Raw genomic sequence first — 20,971 nt, forward strand, 5'->3', positions numbered from 1 at the left:
CTTCCCAACATATCTGTGTGTAACCAGACTTTTGATTATCACACTCACATTTTACCTCCTGCATTTGTTTATCAGTGTGACCCAGAGGAGGAAGGAAAAGAATGTGGTTGACAATAGGTCTGGTTAAAGATAATGCTGGTACTGGTACCCTCATGGGGTCACCATCAGCCCACAGAGCCTGGGCTGACTCCTGGACGTGCTGATGATAGACATGTGAGCCGCTGCTCCTCAAAGACAAACATCAGGTTGAGCTGATGCAGATTCTTCTGGAAACTCCTGACAAGACAACGGGAAAACCGTCGGACCAACCTGCCGAGTGGCTGTTGGAAGCAGAAAAGGTTTCCTACCAGAAAAGACAAGAAAGGTGTCTGCTGTTTGGTTCACCTGCAGGTTTTAATCACAACTGGGGATGAAGAGCTACCGCGAGTGGAGCGAAAGCATCACAGTATGAATCTTGAGTGACAGCTGCTGAACCCCCCCTGGGATCAGGCCAATTAAATAACATTAGGAGAGAAAAATATCAGGGAATCGCTTTGGACTTTTAAAGCTGCTTAAATCGAGGATAAATTAGATGACTGACCTGGCAGCTGCTTTATTTCACTGCATATGCATATCAGAGATTAAAAAACACCTATAAATATTAATGTGGGGCAATTTCCAGAGCACAAACACAGGGTGCATTATCTGTGTGTGGGCTTGAGTGGAGTCAGCCTGCTGCTTTTCCTGAGAAAAACACTCCGATAGTCTGACCCACTGGATACAAGAGGATGCAGAAATCCGTGCTCCATTAGCTGGGAATGCTCTAAGAATTCACGTGTGGGGCTACTAAAGCAACATTTGCTGGGCTGCATCACTCCCAGGCCTCCAGTGGAATCTGTCGTCTTTATTCTGCTTTTAGAAAACATGAAAAGTGATCTGATTTGTATACATATCCTATTTAAATAGAAAGAAGATTAGAGGCACCATCAATCTTCGCTGAGCTCCAGGGGAGGAAGGAAAAGGTTACTAAATTTATCACTCTGCCTTCTGCTGCACATTTGAATATGAGATGGAGTCGGCTGACCGTCCTCGGAGGGGGAATAAAGCTGCGCCACACACACTATTAATTACACACACACACACACACACACACACTCCTATTCTGCTCCACCAGTTTACAGTTGTGAGACGGTGAATGAAAATTCTCCTTTGTGCTGTCACATTTGTTCTCTTTCCTTGTGCCAGTATCAAAGTGATGAAGTCTGAAACTGGAACGTTTCTGCGTTTAACTTGAAGATCTATTTTCCTGCAACAGCCTCACAAAAGGTGGATGGAGAACATTTAATGTTGGAGGGGGATTACATCTCTGATGGAGATTATGGAGTCGGAATGTTTAAAGGACTCTGGCTTTGACGTTGTGTGAGACTCAGAATGCTAATCTGGCGCACCTTATCAGACACACACGCTTGGTGGATGCACACTGTTTTGCAGGGATATGCTGGACCTCAGGAGGGAGGTGTGTGCAGGAAACCACAGTCTAACCCATCAACACAGACACCAAATGAATGAGTCAAGAAGAAGGGTAAGAGACAACAACCAGCGCCGGCGTGCGTAACCACAAACACGGGGAGCACCTACCTGTTTGTCACACTGGCCGTAGTCTGGACCTTGTTCTGGCTGAAAGAAAGAGGTTTCTCCGCGGTTCTTGGCCATCTCGATCAGCCCCATGGCCGTCCTGACGGTGGCGTTCCGGGCATGGACGAACACCATCACCTGAGAGCAGACAGAAGCGTGACATCCTTCCGTCTGTGTGACCTGTGTGTGACTGTCGCCGTGCGTTTGTGTAACCTCTGAGCAGAAACACACTCTTGCAACAGGAATGCTGCACACGGACCAACAGCAACCAGCTGTGTGTGCTCCAAACACAGCGGGTCCAAAGAGATTGTTGCAGCAAATAGTATTTGTTGAAGGTGTTTTATCAGCACCGCTGAGCTGTGAGCAAGCCCCGACGGCAGCAACCGCCGCCTCAGCTTATTAAACGTCTTTCGTCAGGAGGGTGGCCACAAAAATAATAAATAATGAAACAACATTCATCTATCAGATCTCAGGACTCGTGTGAAATTAATATGTGTCACAACCACTTCCTGACGACTTAATACTGAGAGAAAAATGCTCTCCGGCGGTTGGCATCCTCAACCATCCAGACCATAATATGTTCCAGCCCTCAGGGATGAAAGATTGACAGCAGCTCCGGGGAGTCTGCTTGATGTGTAACTCCTCAAAGGCCAAAGAAGGAATCATTAAGAGATTCTCTGAGATACAGAATAAGAGACAAGGAGGAGGCAGGAAAACAGTGTGAGGCATCATGGTGGGGGGGCAGAGGGAGGGACAGACAGACAGACAGGCAGACAGGCAGACAGACAGACAGGCAGGCAGGCAGGCAGGCAGGCAGACAGACAGACAGACAGGCAGACAGACAGAGAGAGAGAGGGCCTGGCTGCTATTAAAACCACTTCGAGGGTGAAAGGCAGAAACAAGGTCCAGACCCAGATCATCCATCCATCCACTATAAAGGATGGATAAACTGAAGGGGTAGCTGCCATCAGGTGAATGGTGAGGTCCACCCAGGACCCAGACCCAGTACCCAGTACCCAGTACCCAGTACCCAGTACCCAGTACCCAGGACCCAGACCCAGGACCAGGACCAGGACCAAGACCATCCACAGGCCAAGAGCTCAATATAGCATTGATCGGATAAATGATGAGACACAGAAGTTTATGTCAGGTTTTTATCTGGAAACAGCCGGAATAATAGCTGTCATTTATCTACAACATCCCATAACCTGCTTCAACATGTTGGAACAACTCACAGGAGCTTCCACATCACCTGCAAATGTTCGATCAGGTGTGAGAGGAATCCAGTGATTGAGTCAAGGCTGACCACACCTGAAGAGCTAGCTATGTCGAGTTCTAACTAGTCTTTACTACTCAACAATTGCAACTGATCCTTTATTTGCACCCGTCTGTGCTCACTACACCTGAGCCCCTCTGACCTTTCACACCTCACATCTGATCCACCCAAACATGCAAACTAAACTTGGTTGTTACGGGGTAATTACTGGGTATCTGTAAGAATGTCTGAGGGTGCGCCCTCTACTTAATGTCAAATATGACTGCTGATGAAGTCTTACCTGATGTCCTGCTTTGACCTGCTCCAGGACCTTGTTGTAACAGACTTCATCCATGTCATGGAGCTGCTGGATCTGACCAGGAGGCAACAAAAAGACTTGATGTGAAATACTTTAACAAACACTGCTGCGTAAGCTCTGGCCTTTAACAATTCCTCATCAGGGCACCTGGATTCTGCCCCAGGTTCTGAGCAGATGAGTTCTGTTGCTAATCCAGAGCCACAGACTAGGAGGCACGTTAAGGGATGTTACCTTGCTGGTGGATTTGATGCCAACAAACGTCTGTCCGAGGGGCACCGGCCTGAAGCGGCTGTCAAAGAAGAAAAGGCCGATGTAGGGGTTGACATGTAGGAAGCTGGCCACGTCCAGATAGTTGGGAAGGGTGGCCGAGAGTCCCAGGATGCGGATCATACTCTGGGTGGACTCCACCTTAATAACAACACAGTCACATTAATACCAAACTACGTCTCGGTGCAGGCACACAAACTGAAAGTGGTTGTTGTGGGAACTCCGCGGCAGCAGGCGTTTACAGCCTTACGGGATGGTGGTGGTGGGGGGGGTACTCATGGTAGACATGGTTAACAACTGTCAAGTAAACCTGCCCAAAGAGGAGACTCAGGAGGTGATTGGGAGCTCTGCAGCTTTACAGCACAACTGATCTTCCTCACATCATTAAAACCTGGAGAAAATTCAATATATATCACTTATCAACGTGGGGGAGAGGAGAGGAAATTGGTGGTGGGTGGGGGTGTGGAGGTGGTCTGCACTATCTGTGCCTCCTGCTGGCTGTGACAGAGAAGATTGGTAAGGTCTTTAATGTGATGCAGTACCTGTCAAACCATCCCATCGAGATAAGACCTAGCCAATCCCTGCTAGCGCACTCGGACTAAACAGTAGCTGCATAGCTGTGAACCTCCTGACTGCTCTGCTACAGCCTCACACAGCATCCAGGGTTCACATGCTTTATACGCCTCTGTAGGTCCATGAACAAGAGGACAAGAACCACATTTGGGCTGACTTTGATCATTACGGCGACGCTCGCAGCTGAATTTGGAATGTTGTATCAGAAATAATTACTAAAAATTCAATAGCAGATCTGCATTTGAGATTTAAGTTCTGTTTTCCAGCTGAAGTCACGACGCTCCTGCTACATCTGAGACTGACCATGGTCCATGGCCTCACACAGGCACTCAACATCAAAACCTTTGCTGATTTGTGGTATGAACGTTTACTCTGTTATTTTCATGTAAATATCTGTTCCAGGACAGAAATGCCATGGTCACATATAGCCATAAAAAGCCTTACGTGGTTATGCAACAAGATGAAACGTAGCAACAGAGTGACATGGGCGGCATTTGTAATAAAGGTTACGCTGACGTTAACTAGACTGCAGCACATCGCAGGCAGCAGGACACCTGTGTAGGAAAGTGCAGTCTAAAGCCAAAGTCCACCAAGAAATCCTCAGTGTCGTGGCTCAGCTAAGGAACATTAGCATAAAAAGGGGACAAGCATCATTTAGTTTACAGGGATATCCATATTAATGTGTTTGCAGACATGAGCAGGAGCTCTGAACACATCAGGAGCTGCTGCCTTAATTCCTCCTGCACAATCAATTATAGCAGTCTGTCAGGTGTGGCAATAATTGGACACAGAGGTGGGGGTGGGGGAGGGTCTTCAGAGTGGGAACGTCTACAGGTTCCTCAGAAACACAAGCGTGGCACTGCTGTGCCATTTACATGTACAGAGGCTATAATTAGTGCCAAAAAAGAGGAGAGGTGGAAGTGGAGCACAATACCGAGGAGTGAGAAATCTGGCATTAATGAGGGAGTTCTGGCATTAATGCAAAAAATGTTCTATAAATAATTCACGTCCTTTTCCACTCACTCAGTGTCCATTCTGGAGAAGGTCTGTTCAGATTATAGAGGCAGTCGTGTTGGCAGCAGCATTATCCCACAGGTACCTGTGTGAACAGTTCCTGGCCACAGGACAGAAACACTGGTCCTGGGACCTCCACCAGCATCACCAACTCTCCATTAGAAATGCTTTAAATCTACCAGGATGACCTCAGTTCAGCCAGCTCCAATCTTCCACATCCCAAGCTTCCTCTGTCACTTCAGGTGTGCCTCAGGGCTCCGTTCTGTTCCCCCCACTAAACCCTCACCTATCCTGTGTCCCCCAGCTCAGGACACCGCAGACACAACCCTCCTCTCCATGATACTGTTTCTACTCTGGAACCTGCTGATCTCTTCTACCTTACATGCTAAGATGTCTTCACAACGACAGCAGGTGACCTCGCCTCAGCTCTCTGAGCTCTTGTGCGGTGGTTCCACACACACAATAAATGAGTTTGGTGTGTGCTGGCTGTGTACAGTAAGACTAAGCCTTTATGCAGACGACACCCAACTCTACACCATCTTTGTTGGCATTTTCTGAGGATTTCTTCAGCACATGCTCAAAGATGGTACCTTTATATTCATCAACAAGTTCAACAGGGGGATCGTAGTCGTGACAACACAAGCCATCTCTTTGGCTTTAGTGACATCGAGCACAAGTTAGCAGCTGTGGTACGAGACCACAAATCCCTGGAGGGTTGAGCCAAGGTGGCTGTGGAGGGCCTGACAACTATGTGGATCTGCAGTGGTCAGCAGAGGCTTTTGGGCACTAGCTGCCTCCACAGGGGGCTGGTGATGGACAGTCACTGGATGATTCAACTGGATGGTTCCATGAGCAGCCATACGTGACCATGCAACAACATGGTTTCTCCATCTTGCTAACATCATCAGGCCATGCTTTCCTTCTGCACGCTCTTCCCCTGCATCATTCTGATCTAACTTCGTCTTGGTTTCTTCTGTCTAAACTATCCAATCCCAAAACATAGTGGCTGTTAAGGACTTTGCTCAAAAACTCATTGTGCTTTAGAGAAAAGAACCCACTGCGGGTTTGAACTCAGCCAACTTGTTTGTAGAATTACACTAATCCAGTAAATGTAGATTGCTCCAGACAGAACCTCTTGTGTCCCAGAGAGGTGAAGGACTCACCTGTCTAAGGGTCCTGGCCACCAGGCTCTCCAGTACTGGTCCACGGTCTTCATGGAGGAGGTGAACCTCATCCAAAATGAGGAGACGCACAATCTGAGACAAAGCCACATCGCCAACACTCTTTCGTGTCACAACATCCCACTTTTCTGGGGTGGTTACCAGCATCTACAAATCACAAACGAGAAAAAACAAAATGCTCAAATAAAGTAACTTCTGGCCGTACAGCCAAACAATGATGCAGAGAAACATGTAAATGCTGTTGAAACACACTCTGCATGCTGGACACTTTACCCCCTCTGGATTGGGGCCTCTGCCTAGGTCACTTTTAGACAGGCTCTTTGTGCTTCTCAGGTTTTCCATTAGTGGTACAACTACCTGGAGATGATGGACCCCAGCATCTCTGCTCCAGTACTTGATCTTTCAGCGCTGTGGTGGAAGAGGCAGCCCACAATTTGGAATTAGCACTTTGGCAACAGGCTGAGCTTTTTGATGATGCTCAACAGCCACTGAATCAGGTCCACCTGCTCTATTGCTTGTTAACACAAATATTTAATTCAATTTTAAGTGACTTTGAATGTGGCTGGTTGTTGATGCTGGACAGGCTGGTCTGAATCGTTCAGAACCTGCTGATCTACTGGGATTTTCACTCACAACCATCTCCAGGATTGGCGTTTCTTGTTAGACTTTGGGCTCTAACTTTAAATGCTGCAGCCTTCCAGAGTACTTTGCTGTCCATCTCCATCCCTGTAGGACCACACTGGACCATCTTCTGATGCTACCTCCAGCAGGATGCTGCACCACGTCACAAAGCTCAGATCATCTCGAACTGGTTCCTGGACCATGACAATGAGCGGGCTGTCCTCCAGTGGCCTCCACAGTGACCAGATCTCAGTCCAGTAGAGCAACTTTGGGATGTGGTGGAAGAGGAGATTCTCATCACAGATGTGCAGCAGCTGAGTGATGTTCTTGTGTCAATATGGACCCAAATCTCTGAGGAATGTTTCCAACCCCTTGTTGAAAGCACGCCAGGCAGTTCTGAAGGCAAAATGTCCTCTCGGGTCTGATAACACACTGGCAGGAAAAGCACAGACAGACACAGCTAGAGACCAGACACCACCGATGTAGAGGTGGTCCTCGAGTGAAATGGAAAGGAGCCACATCATGCCACGTCGTGTGGACACGACTGGAAAAGCACCATAAGACCAGCAGTCTTATGCAGGACATAAGGTCCAGATGGAGAACATGAGAAGGTGTTGAGCTCTTTCTCAACCTCCCTCCGTCATCCTGTCCCGCCTAAAATCTGCCACAATTGGTCTAGTTCCAACTGGTTTGACAGCACATAGGCCAGACCTCCACCAGTTTGCCCACAGGGCAAACAGATCCACTTGGGATACCGTGGTCATAGTTCTCCATTTGGCCCGAAGGGGCCAGGAACATCAGGGAAGCTACATCGGGATGTTGTTCATTGGTTTCGGTTCCTCCTTTAAAACAATAGTCTTGGACATTCTGGTCTCCCACCACCCATCTGCACTTGGAAAAAGGACTTCCTGTCCAACTGGCCCCAGCATGTGAATCTTGGCCCCCGTTTTGCCTACACCTGGGTACTTGGAACCCTCTGTCTCTAGGGCTGAGCCCACTACTTAAGTCCCTCCACACATGTGGCTTCTGCCCAGCTCACCTGGGGCTGACCTCAGGGGGGAAATAAGACCACCTCCAGAGCTAGTGATGGTACACCACGTTGTGATGGCATGGTTCTCCAGCTGCATTACTGTGGGCAGGAAGAGCCTGAAGACAGCACGGATGATCATCAGCCGCCCTCCCTGCCTGGCATCCAGACCAAATAGACTGTTAAAACATGTGGATATATATTGCACATGTATGCACCCACACAGCAATGCTTTTGTAATCTTTACATATCCCGCAGCTGCTTTCATGCCTTGGGACTTGTTATTAGGTGGTATCCTTTGTGTTTTTACCATGTTTGTGGGTTAAGAAGCAGCTGTTAAATCCCATTAAACTGTGTATAATGACAACAAAGGCTTTTCATTCTTCTAATTCCCAATCTTCTGGATCAGGCTTTCATTAAAGCCAGCCTAAACCCTGGGTTTTAGCTTGCGTTGACTTGCTAGTCTTTAAGCACTTTGCTCATTCAGCTCTCACTCAGCCCTGACCAGTGTCACATGATGCTGCCTCAAGCTACCTGGTATTGCCTCCATATCAGTTCCACACGCATCAAACACTGGCACATGTAACCAAGACAATAACTAATTATGGGATCCATCCTCAGAAATTCTATTCAACAGTGTCATACCTGTATCAGCAATCATCAGACACCTTGTCTGTATTTTAAAGAAAAAGAGCTCTAGAATGGATAATTAATATTGTGTGAGCTGTTTGTAAGCCTGTCTGTGGGTGTGCAAATTCTTATTGAACTCTTTGGGTACCAACAGTTCATTAAATCCTCCCTAGTTTGCATTTAAATCAATCTCCCAGCCATTAGTGGCAGGAGCGCTCACAGAAAATAAAGCCTGTGCATCTAATTGGTGCAACTGGTTTAGGGAAATGGAGGTTCTGGCAAAAAGAGCACCGACCAAAGAGCTGTACAGGAGAGAAGCACTGCCTCAGTGTACAGTCTCATCAGCAGGGCTGGCTTTGCTAGCTCTCTCTCTCTAATATACAAACACATAGCATCCATCAATCATCATCAACATCCATCCATCCATCCGTCCATCCATCCATCCATCAACCCATCCCTCCACCATCCATCCATCCACCATCAACCCAGCCGCCACCATCCATCAGGCCTCCATCCATCATCCGCACCATCCAGCAGCCCTCCACCATCCATCATCCCTCCACCATCCCGCCTTCACCATCCATCATTCCTTCACCCATGCATCATCCCTCCACCCATCAATCCATCCCTCCACACATCCATCTCTCCACCCACCCATCCATCATCCTCCCCCATCCATCCTCCCTCCACCCACCATCAATCCATCCCTCCACCCATCCATCCCTCCACATCCATCCATCCCTCCACCCATGCATCCCTCCACCACCCATCCATCCCTCCACATCCCTCACCCTCCCACCCATCCCTCCATCACCCATAATCCCTCCATCCCTCCACCCACCCATCAATCCATCCCTCCACCACCCATGCATCCCTCCACATCCCTCCATCCCTCCACCACACCATAATCCCTCCATCCCTCCACCCATCCCTCCCTCCACCATCCATCTTCCACCATCATCCATCCCTCCACCCATCCATTCATCGCTCCACCATCCATCCCTCCACCACCCATCCATCCCTCCACATCCATCCTTCCACCATCCATCCATCCCTCCACCCATCCATTCATCGCTCCACCATCCATCCCTCCACCACCCATCCATCCCTCCACCATCCATCCCTCCACCCATCCATTCATCCCTCCACCACCCATCATCCCTCCATCCCTCCACCCATCCATCCCTCCACCACCCATCCATCCCTCCACCACCCATCTATCCCTCCACCCATCCATCCCTCCACCCATCCATCCATCCCTCCATCAGTAATGAACATGAACATTCAGGTGGACGACCAGTGTCCATACTGGGAGCCTTAATTCATTAGCTCTAACACAATGTTTCCATACTTGCAACAGGACCTTAACTGTCCAGCTCGACCTTCAAGAACCCTATTTATATAACAATCAGAAAGCAGGCAGAGCCCGTGCTGGAGCAGACTGTCCTTCGACTACTGCCTACAGACAGGAGGTGAGAAGTCCCTCAAAGACATCAGTGTTGTTAGGGAGGGACTGTGCTAAAAGTGAGAGACATAAGCTCAAGGCCAAAACACAGAAAGCCAGAGTTTATTTAAAGAATGAAGAGGAGGACAGAATACATTATAGTTAAACATGTAGATAATGCAAGGAGCAAAGCTAAAAATAAGAACTTAGCTAGTTTTTTTTGTTTTGTTTTGTTTACATGTGACATCACCTCTGTGCATTGAATAAGACTTCCTTTCTGGACCACGAGGTCTGCACCATCCCAGGATTCTACCCACTTGTTCAACAGCATTCACACAACAGTGTTACTCTAAATCTGTTTCTATGGTAACCACCACAGCCATGAAGAGAGGAGGATGTGGGAGGACGATCCATGTGAGAGAAAAATGGAATGGTGACATTGGAGAGAGACACAGAGGAGACGTCCATATATGCAGTAGGAACAGTTCATAATGAGCAAGCCTGGAGAAACAGGCCTCAGTACAGCTGTTTTCATGTGTTCAACTGTTTAATGTTACATTAGTACAGCACAAGGTGATGCGTCTGCTACATTAACTAAGCTTGATTAGCTGAACTACGGTCTCTGCTGTTGGTTAAATACAAGTTGTGGTGTTGGTGATACAGGCAGCATGGTGTAGCACTCCTGGACTCTGTGTGAGCCAGCCTGGGCAGACGAACAGCTGGAGAAGGAACAGTGTCAGTCTCTCAGTACTCTGGGTGGTGGAGAGAAAGGGATGAGCTCTTCAGCATGAAGACCACAGAAAAGAGGCGGAGAGGCTTTTTGTGTCAGCCAAGAGTCCTTTAGTTCTTGTTAGAGGGATCTTCCTCCAGTCTACCAATCACCTGAGAGGTCTGTCTGCAGATTTCCACAGGTGTTCAGGTCAGGAGACTGTGAGGACCACAGTGAAACCTTCAGCAGGGGCTTCTTCAGGTGGTCCAAGGTTGTTGTTGGGGTGGGTTTAGGAACACCAAGCATTAGTACGGTAGAAGCCACTCTCTTTTCACCTTCAGCTTTTTCAACATTTTGGCCTCATGTTTGCTACCAGAATAGTAAAAAATACCAGAAGTTCATTGAATCCATTCTTCCCTGTGAGATGTTCCCATTGGCCGCAGCACAACTCCAAAGCCTGATGGATCCAGCCCATGATTACCATCTGGACAGATGTTCTGTGCCTTTTGTTCTTCAAACAGGCCTTTGCTCATTTGCCCATTGACGTCTCTTTTGAACCTTGTCTGTTCCCTGGACTTGTTTCCAAAGTCCATCAGACTCGTCCAGATGTTCTTTCCCAAACGTCTGCTGATGAGTTCTGTTGTCAGTATGCAGGAGATGTTTTCCTCTGATGACTCTTCCATGAAGTTCATGTTTGTGCAGCTGTAGCTCAGCAGTCAACAGTGAAGCACATCTCCAGAGTCTGACAGACCTTTCTGGAGGTCTTCTCCAGTCAAAAGAGGTTCTAATTTGTTCCCTCTCATAGAGTTCCTGGTCTTCCACACCTGACCTTCACTTCCTCGTTTCTGTTCATTTCTACATGACTACACATTGTGAACTGAGGAAGTTGGGACCGGACAACACTTGTATCTTTTGGCTTCTCCTGCTTTGTGAGCATCAACTAGTTTCATGTTCACAGTTATAGACAGCTGCTCAGGAAGCCACAGCTGCTGGTCGAGGAGTCTGGGTATTAACTAAAGTGCACCTATGCACGCGCATGTCTGACTCGTGCCTGCCACCCACTGGTCTGATGAGTGTACTACAATATTTTGTATGTACGCGCAAGCTGGTTTTCAATACGTTGTCGGCTGTTTGGCAACTATATTGTTAAGGGTTCAGAAAACGTTGTGGCGTAAACGGGCTCTTACAGAGTTAAATTCTGCAGGCTTCTTTGGGGTGGTTGGACAACCAACACAAAACACAGGATGTGAATAGATGAATCGTAAATGTTCTCATAAACATACGTGGCAACAGAAAACGCAGGATTCTGTATCTTGGTGCAGTCAACAATGACAAGGACTCCAAGAAAAGTGCACTTAGTCCACTCAGGGGTGCTAGAGAGCATGCAAGCACACGTGCTGCAGAGGAGACGTGAGTGTGTGTGGGTGTGGGTGTGCGTGTGAGTGTGTGTGTGTGTGTGTGTGAGTGTGTGTGTGTGTGTGTGTGGGTGTGAGTGTGTGAGTGTGTGTGTGTGTGTGTGTGGTGTGTGTGTGGGTGTGAGTGTGTGTGTGCGGGTGTGTACCTGTGTGCGCTGGATCTCTCCTTTGGTGAGCTGCATGTCTCCAGTGAGTTCTTTCACAGTAATGCCCAGTGGCTCCAGACGCTTACTGAAGTAATTAGTCATCTCGGCCGCCAAGGCCTTCATAGGAGCCACATAAACTATCTATTGGGGGTGGGGGGGTGGGGGGGTGGGAGACAGGACAGTGGGACAGGAGAGACAATGTAGTGATAAATGAGCAAACAGACTCTGGATCATTTGTTCCCTGGCAACCAGTGCAAATTACAATTTATTTAAGAATGCAACGCTGCATTTTAATGGTGATATATGAAAAGTGCGCACTGTTGTCGTGCCTACGACAGGGAAACCTTGAGATGAATTGTTTGTCTAGACATGTAGGTTACCTCCCTATTCTCTTGGATTTGAATTACAACTTGTATGAAACCTGAAAGATATCTGGAAACTATGATTTCTCCTTATCTGAACGATGATGCAAGAAAAAAAAACAGAAAGCAGAAAAAGAACAGTTTTAATGGAGTAAAACTACTCATTCACAGTTTTCTGGGAAATAGGTGGTAATATTATTAAGAGTGTGAAGATCGAGAAGATGTTGTCAGTTAACTGGCAGTGTTAGGAACACTAATAGATACAGTGTTGGGCGCCTTAAGATCAACCCTGAGCTGTGGAGCTCATCAGCTGATGTTGGTGGAGTCCTGTTCAGTTAACTGTATGTGGTCGTGATGTTTATGACACCATCGCTGTCGCACCTTGAACTCGTCCTTCTTGATGACGCCACCGGGCTGCAGGTGCTGCCGTATTTCATGAAGGACGGTCAACATGGCGATGTTGGTCTTGCCAGCACCGGTCGGAGCACAAATGAGGAGGTTTTCGTTGGTGTTGTAGGCCGTCTCAAACACGATGGACTGGATCCTGTTCAGGCGCTTCAAGCCTTTGAACACCAGCTGTCCGATCTGCACAGAGGAGAGGAAGGAAATGCTTTTAGACAGATGATTTAAACCACTAAAAGCTCATGTTCCCACTGTGCAGTCATCATTAAATCCAGCGGTTTCTCAGACACCAAAGATTTGGGCACAAGCTCACAAATGTTATGGAAGGTGTTTAAAGATCAAGATCTGAAGGTCCAGTGGCCCAGAGCTCCATATGAGGACATGTGAAGATGCTGCTGGGCCCATGGACTTGTGTTGTATTTCCATGGATACCGTCATCCAGGCTCAGAAGAAACACTAGCTCCAATATCTGTAAATGCTGATGTTCATGCTGATGTTCTCTGTGGCATCTCCTGCACGTCTGTCCCTCCCACGGAGACGGACCCTCATCTGTGGATCAGGTCTCTTCTTTTTCTTTAAAAGGGCTTTTGAAGTTTTTCCTGACCCGGTTGGAAGGTCCAAGGCCAGAGGGGGTCACAGCTGTGCAGCTTCTAAAGCTATCTGAGGCAACAGTGTTTGGGATTTTGAGCTCTGAATAAATCTGAATTAAATTTAAACTAGACAGGGGTTTGTAACCTTCGAGCAGTTACAGATAACATACCGCCATCGGTTTACAGGTTGTGTTTGGAATAACAACTGATCACATCCTAATTCACCCAGCTGACCTTCAATGGCCATGGATGATCCTGATAAAGGTCAGGGTGACCATCAAGTCTGTCCCAAAAGCTGTCCAACCTGACGCATCTGTAGATCATCTGAAGGCTGCTGGCAGGATGACGACTGAGGAGCAATAGTGAGCCGCCCTGATACAAACATTCAGCCTGGGCCAGGAGACCTTCCTTCATTTCACCAAAACCACTGGAGCAATGATAAGGAACTACTGGGACAGGATTTCAGTCCAAAGTCTGTTTTAGGAGTTGGGAAGTTGACTTGGTTGAGGAGGAGATGGTTAAGGAGGAGATGGTTGAGGAGGAGATTGTTGAGGGGGAGATGGTTGAGGAGGAGATGAATAAGAGGAGATGGTTGAGGGGGAGATGGCTGAGGAGGAGGGTTGAGGGGGAGATGGTTGAGGAGGAGATGGTTAAAGAGGAGACAGTTGTGGAGGAGACGATTAAAGAGGAGATGGTTGAGGGGGAGATGGTGAGGGGGAGATGGTTGAGGGGGAGATGGTTGAGGGGGAGATGGTTGAGGGGGAGACGGTTAAAGCGGAGATGGTTGAGGGGGAGATGGTTGCAGCAGATTCAGCTGTAGCTGCTCATTCCCCTCTGTGGTCCCAACATATAGTTCCCAGCAGCACAGAGACCATGCAGGCAGCTTGTCCGCATTACAAAGATCAGGCAGCCAGAGCGGAGGAGCAACTCTCAACACAGGCAAGAGCGGACATCCGTCCACCAAGAGGAGTAAAGACAGAAAAATGAGACGAGCCTCAGATAAACAGCAGTGTAGAAGCAGAATGACTCAAATCTGAGGGCATCTCCTCACGTTGGCAACATTGATTAGTCAGGAGTCCTGGCAGAAAGGCCGATCATTCTTATTGATCTCCAGGTCACTGCGTCGTCTGATCCATTCTCCCATGGCCTTGATGGAGAAGGCAGTTTGAGCCAAGAAGGATTTGACCGTCTGGTTGCAGATTTTAAACTCTTGTTCTCTGTTCAGAGCAGATGAGGATGAGTTTGTTGGAGGAGGTGGGGGGCAGAATATTATTGATCACTTTATGTACTGAGCAAATGTTTGGTACTTAAACAGACAACAGAGCAGAAGCGGTGCGGGTCAGGACGTGGAATCATCATCGGTGGGTCGAACAGAAACAACAGGCTGAAACAGCTCAGTTACAGCAGAGGAAAACGAATCAGGAGAAACAACAAAGTTCTCACTGAAAAATCAGATCAATTCTGCAGCGTTTAGCAACTGGCTAACGATCACATTAGCCAGTTTGTTTCCAATGGAAATAATAATAATATACTGTAGTTTCATCACAGTTTGAAGACATCCCCCCAAAACCTTAGCAACATTGTCTTCTAAGGACATTTTGTGATTTCTATTTCATTAAGCAGCTGAACTTTCTGTGATTTTCACAATAAAGTTGGAATGCTGGACAAAGGTGGAATTTTATGGTATTTTCTCATGTATTTGTCTATCCTGTCCGCACAAATGTGTGTGTGTATTTGTTCCAAGGCAAAGCAGGTGGCCCACTGAGCTGCTGAGTCTGGAAAGGTACAGTTTGGAATGGTACGCCTTGATCTAGCTCCTGAGGTGTGGAGCCCTCCCTGATCCTCGTACCTCAGCAGTCCAGACACGACTGAAGGAGACGTGCAACAGGGTGCAGATGTGTTCTGCTCAGTGGAACCAGCATTGTTCAGGCCGGAGTTTTAATTAAATAAACCGGGACTCTTCTCGCAACACTTGGAATGTCCTTGTGGTCGTCTCACCTTTTTTCGCTGTGTGCTCATCACGATAGGCTCACACAACCGTGTGACCACGACTAGACTGCCTCCTTTCACTGTTTTCACGTGCTCAGAACGTTTCTTTATCATGTTCCTGAAATCCAAACCAGTTTCAAGCTGCTGTCGTTCATTTGCAGATTCACTTTTACGCTATTCTTGTGTGGTTGTGTTGCTGGCCGATGCATATGTGCTCTGAGGCACACAAACACACAAAAGGAGGCGCCATCCAGCCAAGTGAGGAGTTCCATCTGTCAGTGACCGAACAACAATAAGCAGGCCGACGCTCGGAAAGTGAGCCGTCGGCAACAATGAAGGAGGAGTAAAACTCCTGTGTGGTGGCTTTAGCTGTCAGTCAAAGTGCTCACTACCTGCCGTCGCTATGGCAACAGAGCGCGGCTGATGGCCTTCAATCTCACACTACCTGTGATAAGTAGAGAAACGGCTGCCATCAAGGACAGCTTGCACACGCTGACACCAAACACGCCAACCCCGGGCTGCTGCACAGCTGCCTCGGTGCTGGGAGGGATGCTCTAATACCACAAACGCATGAAGACGCTCCCTTTCCTCCCTGTGATATATTCCTTCCTTCTTATTTTCTCCATCATTTGCCCCTCTCGCTGCCTCGTGCCTCAATCCCAGTAAGACTGGTCGAGGATGCCTTAAGCTTAGACAGCACTATTATTTATTCAAGGATTCATTAGAGGTATGTCATCACTTTCCTCCTCTGCTGGTTTCGCTCCGACACTCACAGAAAGAAATAATTAAAGAGTGCATGTCAGGCAACGGGCTGCCGTTGGGAAGCGTGCTGGCAGCCCGGTACCGAGGCAGAGGTTATTACTGCATCACCGTGCAACTTTAACAGAGTCCACAGAGCAGGCAGGGCCACTGGTGAGGGACTGGCAGCTCACCAGTATCACCCAGTTGTTTCATTGTCACCAGTGCTGCGTTTCCACTGTGGGACCTGGGGTTCCGAGCCTGTCGAGCAGGAACTGTTACATGAATAAGGCTCCGCTAACGCCCTGTTTGGACAGAGGATCAACACCACTGACGAGAAAGACGCCTTTTTTTAAAATAAGTAAGCTGGTACCCTAGTCCAGCAATGGGGTCCAGATGTTTCTGAGCTGTGTGGAACGATGAAACCACAGGTGAGAGCAGAAATGAGGTTCACCCGGAGCTCTCCGATGGGCTCGGAGGAACCAGGGGACATAAAGGTGAGCTCCAGAAAAGCCCAAAACACCACAGACAATCAGGGAGGAAGTGGATCAAACAGGAAGCACTGCAGGTGCTTTAACCGCACTGATGCTATTTGCGCTACCGACCAGACAGCAACGGGAGGGAATCTCGCCTCGGCTCGGCTACAAAGTTCCTGGAGACCGGAAAGAAAGTAGGAGAGTTCTGTGACTTCCAGCATTTTTGTTCAACTCACAGTGAACTTGCGTTGAACAGAGTAACATTCTTGTTTCCTGCATGCAGACGATGAGCTGACCTGTTAGCAACCAGCGCTAACTCCGCCCACTGCTTTCCCATCGTTAGCTTACGGAGAAAAATGTCAATTCTAGTTGCAACATTTGATAAATGCAACTAATTTTAGATTTAAAACATTGCTTCATGTGTTGCAGTTTAGTGATGTGTGTATTTGAGGATCCCTGCTGCATATGGGCGAAAGCAGGGTGCACCCCCGGGTGAGAGGCCAGCTCATTGTAGGGCCCTATGTCAGCCATGGTGGGTTCGGCTCCTTGCTCAAGGGTACCTCGGCATTGCCACGAGAGTTTCGGGCGGCCTGGTTATGAAGACCTGCCCACGTGGAAGAGGAAGTGTGCTTCTCCCCATCTACTGGGTCCTTCTTCTGGCGAGTCTACTGGGCATCTATACATGAATATTCATTTTGTTTGATGGACCAGTGAGCCTCAGCCAGTTTTGTGAAGCGTCTCCACTCACGTCTGTGTCTCAGCGGTCACCACAACAATCATCTGAGCGGCTGGTCCTGATTTTGATTTATCGACTCTGTAAAGCCAGCGTGCCGCGCTGCTAAAACATGCTAATTCATGCTAATGTATGCCTGCCACACTATTCACCTTGAGGTAAAGCATACATGGAAAAAGAAATCTGCCATCATTTAATGATCTTTGCTAATCTTCAGAGCATTCTTCATTTTCTTCTTTAAAACCTCACTGGCTTCATTCTTATGTTAATGTATGCAGGAAGATCTTTCAATCGCATCCAGCTGTGCCTAACAAAGCTGGTGTGGTGGCTGCCACGCCACATCTGTGGGGGAGCTCCTGCTTCACCGACAGTACGCAGCTGTTAATGAAGAAGACTTGGCTCAACCAATGAGGGACTTCTGCACCTGCGGGCGGAGGGTCAGTAGTGCTACATCTGGTTCTGCATCACAGCTGGTTCTGTGTGACCTCAGTCCAACAGAAGCTACATTCATGGAGATACTCGCTTGTCTCTGACAGTGGTCAGAGGTTCTCTTCTAATGTCTGTGACCCCTGCACATGTCCACCTTCATCTACACTCATCTCACTACTCAGGTGAAACACATTCATCACAGCCAGGCTGATATAGTGATGGATGGATGGATGGATGGATGGATGGATGGATGGATGGATGGATGGATGGATGGATGGATGGATGGATGGATGGATAGATGGATAGATGGATAGATGGATGGATGGATGGATGGATGGGTGGTGGATGGATGGATGGTGGATGGATGGATGGTGGATGGATGGATGGGTGGATGGTTAGTGTAAAGCACAGGCGCTGAGCACCGGAGCCCCCTGGGGGTGCGTCCATATGGGCTCTGGTGGGTCGGGGTGGACAGGGCGAATGTGTCCTATAGTCCACCCCGACCCTTCAGAACCAGAGGAGGTAAAGATCCAACGAGGGACCTGAACGTGTTCATCTTCAGCCAGAGCTGAGTCAGATGGGAACTGACACTGGGCTCATTAACGCAGCACATACACAGCTAAAGGCCATATGGGCAAACTGGGAGGACTGGGAGGATCCCACCAGTCCACAAACCGCTTAGGATACACTAATTGGACAGTCCTGCTGTCCATGACTGTGGCTCCGTCAGCAGGTGGAAGGGTGAATTTGAAGTGGTCAACGTGCACGTGTCTGAGACAGCCGTAGTTTCTCTGCTCCACCTCGGATTTCTGTGCTATTTTGTGTTTCTTCGTCACAATATAAGCTGCTAAACTAATTTAATTCCTCTGTGAATTGGTAATGAGAAGCTAAGAGATATAATTGTTGTCATTTTCATGCCATCCTTTTAATTACTTTCTGGTTCCATTTCATTCCATTTGAATTGACAGCCTGATCAACTTTTAATTGGCAGTTTTTGCAACCAGCTTATCAGCCTGCACACAGTCAGAATGACCTCGTCCATAAACACACTCTCACGCGCAGGATGCAACATTCCAGCCAATCACACGCTCCCAAGTTCAACCCGGCTGCACGGAGGAGTTTGTCACGGTGACATGCAGATGCAGCGAACAGGAGGACTATTCATTTCCCAACAGAGCAGCAACAGCAAGAAGAAAGAGGGGGTGGGGGGGAGATAGCAGAGACTGAGGTAATCCATCACTTCATCCATAAGCACCTGCTGAAGGGCCACAGAGAGCCTCGTGAGCCCGAAAAGCCTCATCAAAACATTTCCTGTGGTCAACTTTATAGCGGTACTGATAAAAGTTAGAGCAAATGTGTTTGTCCTCTTCCCCCGGCATGGTGCAGCACCACACCATGTCCACACTCTGCCTCCCCCAATGAAAATGAAACTACTGTGGTGGAGCCAGACCCTCAGGGGGCACCTTTCATCCAAATGACATTCCTGAGCTTCTCCACGTGTCGTTGTGGTCTTGATGTGGAGCACATCAATCCGGTTCACCTACCAAAGCTCGTCAGCACCTCCCACAAGTGTAGGAGGAGTTTTTCCTTCTGCTCATCAGCTGAATTAAATGGATGACTTCAAAAACAACAACCCTGAAGTGGACCAGCTCTTCTAATGTCATTCCAGGATATTAGCTGAATGTGTCTGATTCACAACACACTGGAACATATTTATCCCAGTGAATTAGGGAGGCTGTTACAACACAAGACGCTGATGCTCATTCATTAGTTAAAACGCACCATGATAAATTCCCCATGTTTGATGTTTCACACAGCTATTAAAGGCGCAGCCAGGCTCTCACAGCCCTCTCTGCCATTACAGGCTTTCAATAAATGACAATCGCCACTCAGCATAAGCGGGAGGGGTAGTGGAGAGACCGTCCAGGCTGCCTTTTTAATAGCACGTTAGACTTATTATGCTTCGTGAACAAGCACTTTAAATGGAATGGGCCACTTTCTTTCCCAAGTTACACAGGATTATAATAGGTTAACGAAGACTCGCTGCATGATTGAGACGCACTGACACCCCTCAGCAGAAGGGTTTACCTATATGTCATAATACCGTGTACCCCATATGTACACGGGGATTCATGAAGGCTACCAATCACACAAACGAAGCTAACCATTAATTCAGGTATTTTGAAGAATGTTCCTTACTTAAGATGTCAAATCAAGCACAAAGCCAGCAGAGAAAGTCTTAGGGGGCTGCAACTCACATGGGTGAGAGGACTTAGTGGAGATTGCTTAAGGAACGGTGTGATAATGAGCCCTTAAAACAATGTAAAAATCAAACCCAAGAAGAAGAGAACCAGAGCAGATGCAATTAACCCATCAAGTTTTCAGGCCTTACGACACACACGGCAGAGGGATTATCATGATGTTCATTAGCATGAGTGACAGGAAGGTTAAGTGGGGGGAGCAGTTACAGTGGTCCCCTGAAGTGTGACTAAAAGTGTCTGAGGCTGGCTCTGTTGCACCATCAACAAAAGGCCACACTCGCAGAGGAGGCGACCTCCACTAATACAATAAAGATGAATTGCAAACGTGTTGGCAGACAGGCTGGGACGAGAGAAGCGAGAGAGAGAGTGTGTGTGTGAGAGTGTGTGTGTGTGAATGTGCTATTCCTCATCCTCCTGCCAAAACGATTCCCTACAGCATGGAGGAAGCTCTGGTGCCTCCAGCCGGGCCCAGGGGAGGCTTGCTAGAGCTGCCAGAGGCCAGAGCAGACATCAGTCTGAGTGCGACGGCGTCAGTCAAGGTGTCGGACAGACTGACGGGTCATTGTGTCAGCTGACAGCAGGCGGAGAGCTACAGCACCTCCATTAAGAAGGAGCATCACTCACAGGCCATTATAGCTGCAGGTCTCTTTTCAGGGAGACAGCAGGGACAACTCCAACATGGACCTGCTGCTCAACGGACACGGAGGCAAATCCGCCAGCTTCACAATGTCTGACGGTCGACATGGCAACCCGCAGCTTTGAGAGAATGTTGTGCC

General features: G+C 48.2%; 1 protein-coding gene across 3 annotated transcripts in view; it reads right to left on the bottom strand.

Moving 5' to 3' along the window:
* Positions 1-20,971, bottom strand: part of ascc3 (activating signal cointegrator 1 complex subunit 3) — a 43,290-nt gene that overhangs the window by 13,080 nt on the left and 9,239 nt on the right. For all 3 annotated transcript variants that reach the window (XR_008952505.1, XM_057046474.1, XM_057046476.1), the window contains 6 exons: positions 12,959-13,162; positions 12,216-12,356; positions 6,206-6,370; positions 3,420-3,596; positions 3,171-3,242; positions 1,618-1,752 (listed from right to left, as the gene is read on the bottom strand). Coding sequence is in view for 2 of the 3 variants with exons in the window: in XM_057046474.1 (XP_056902454.1) it covers positions 1,618-1,752; positions 3,171-3,242; positions 3,420-3,596; positions 6,206-6,370; positions 12,216-12,356; positions 12,959-13,162 (894 nt within the window). In the remaining variant the exon portion in view is untranslated. The remainder of the gene's footprint in view (positions 1-1,617; positions 1,753-3,170; positions 3,243-3,419; positions 3,597-6,205; positions 6,371-12,215; positions 12,357-12,958; positions 13,163-20,971) is intronic.

The sequence above is a fragment of the Takifugu flavidus genome, chromosome 10 (assembly GCF_003711565.1).
Source record: "Takifugu flavidus isolate HTHZ2018 chromosome 10, ASM371156v2, whole genome shotgun sequence".
Lineage (NCBI taxonomy): Eukaryota > Metazoa > Chordata > Actinopteri > Tetraodontiformes > Tetraodontidae > Takifugu > Takifugu flavidus.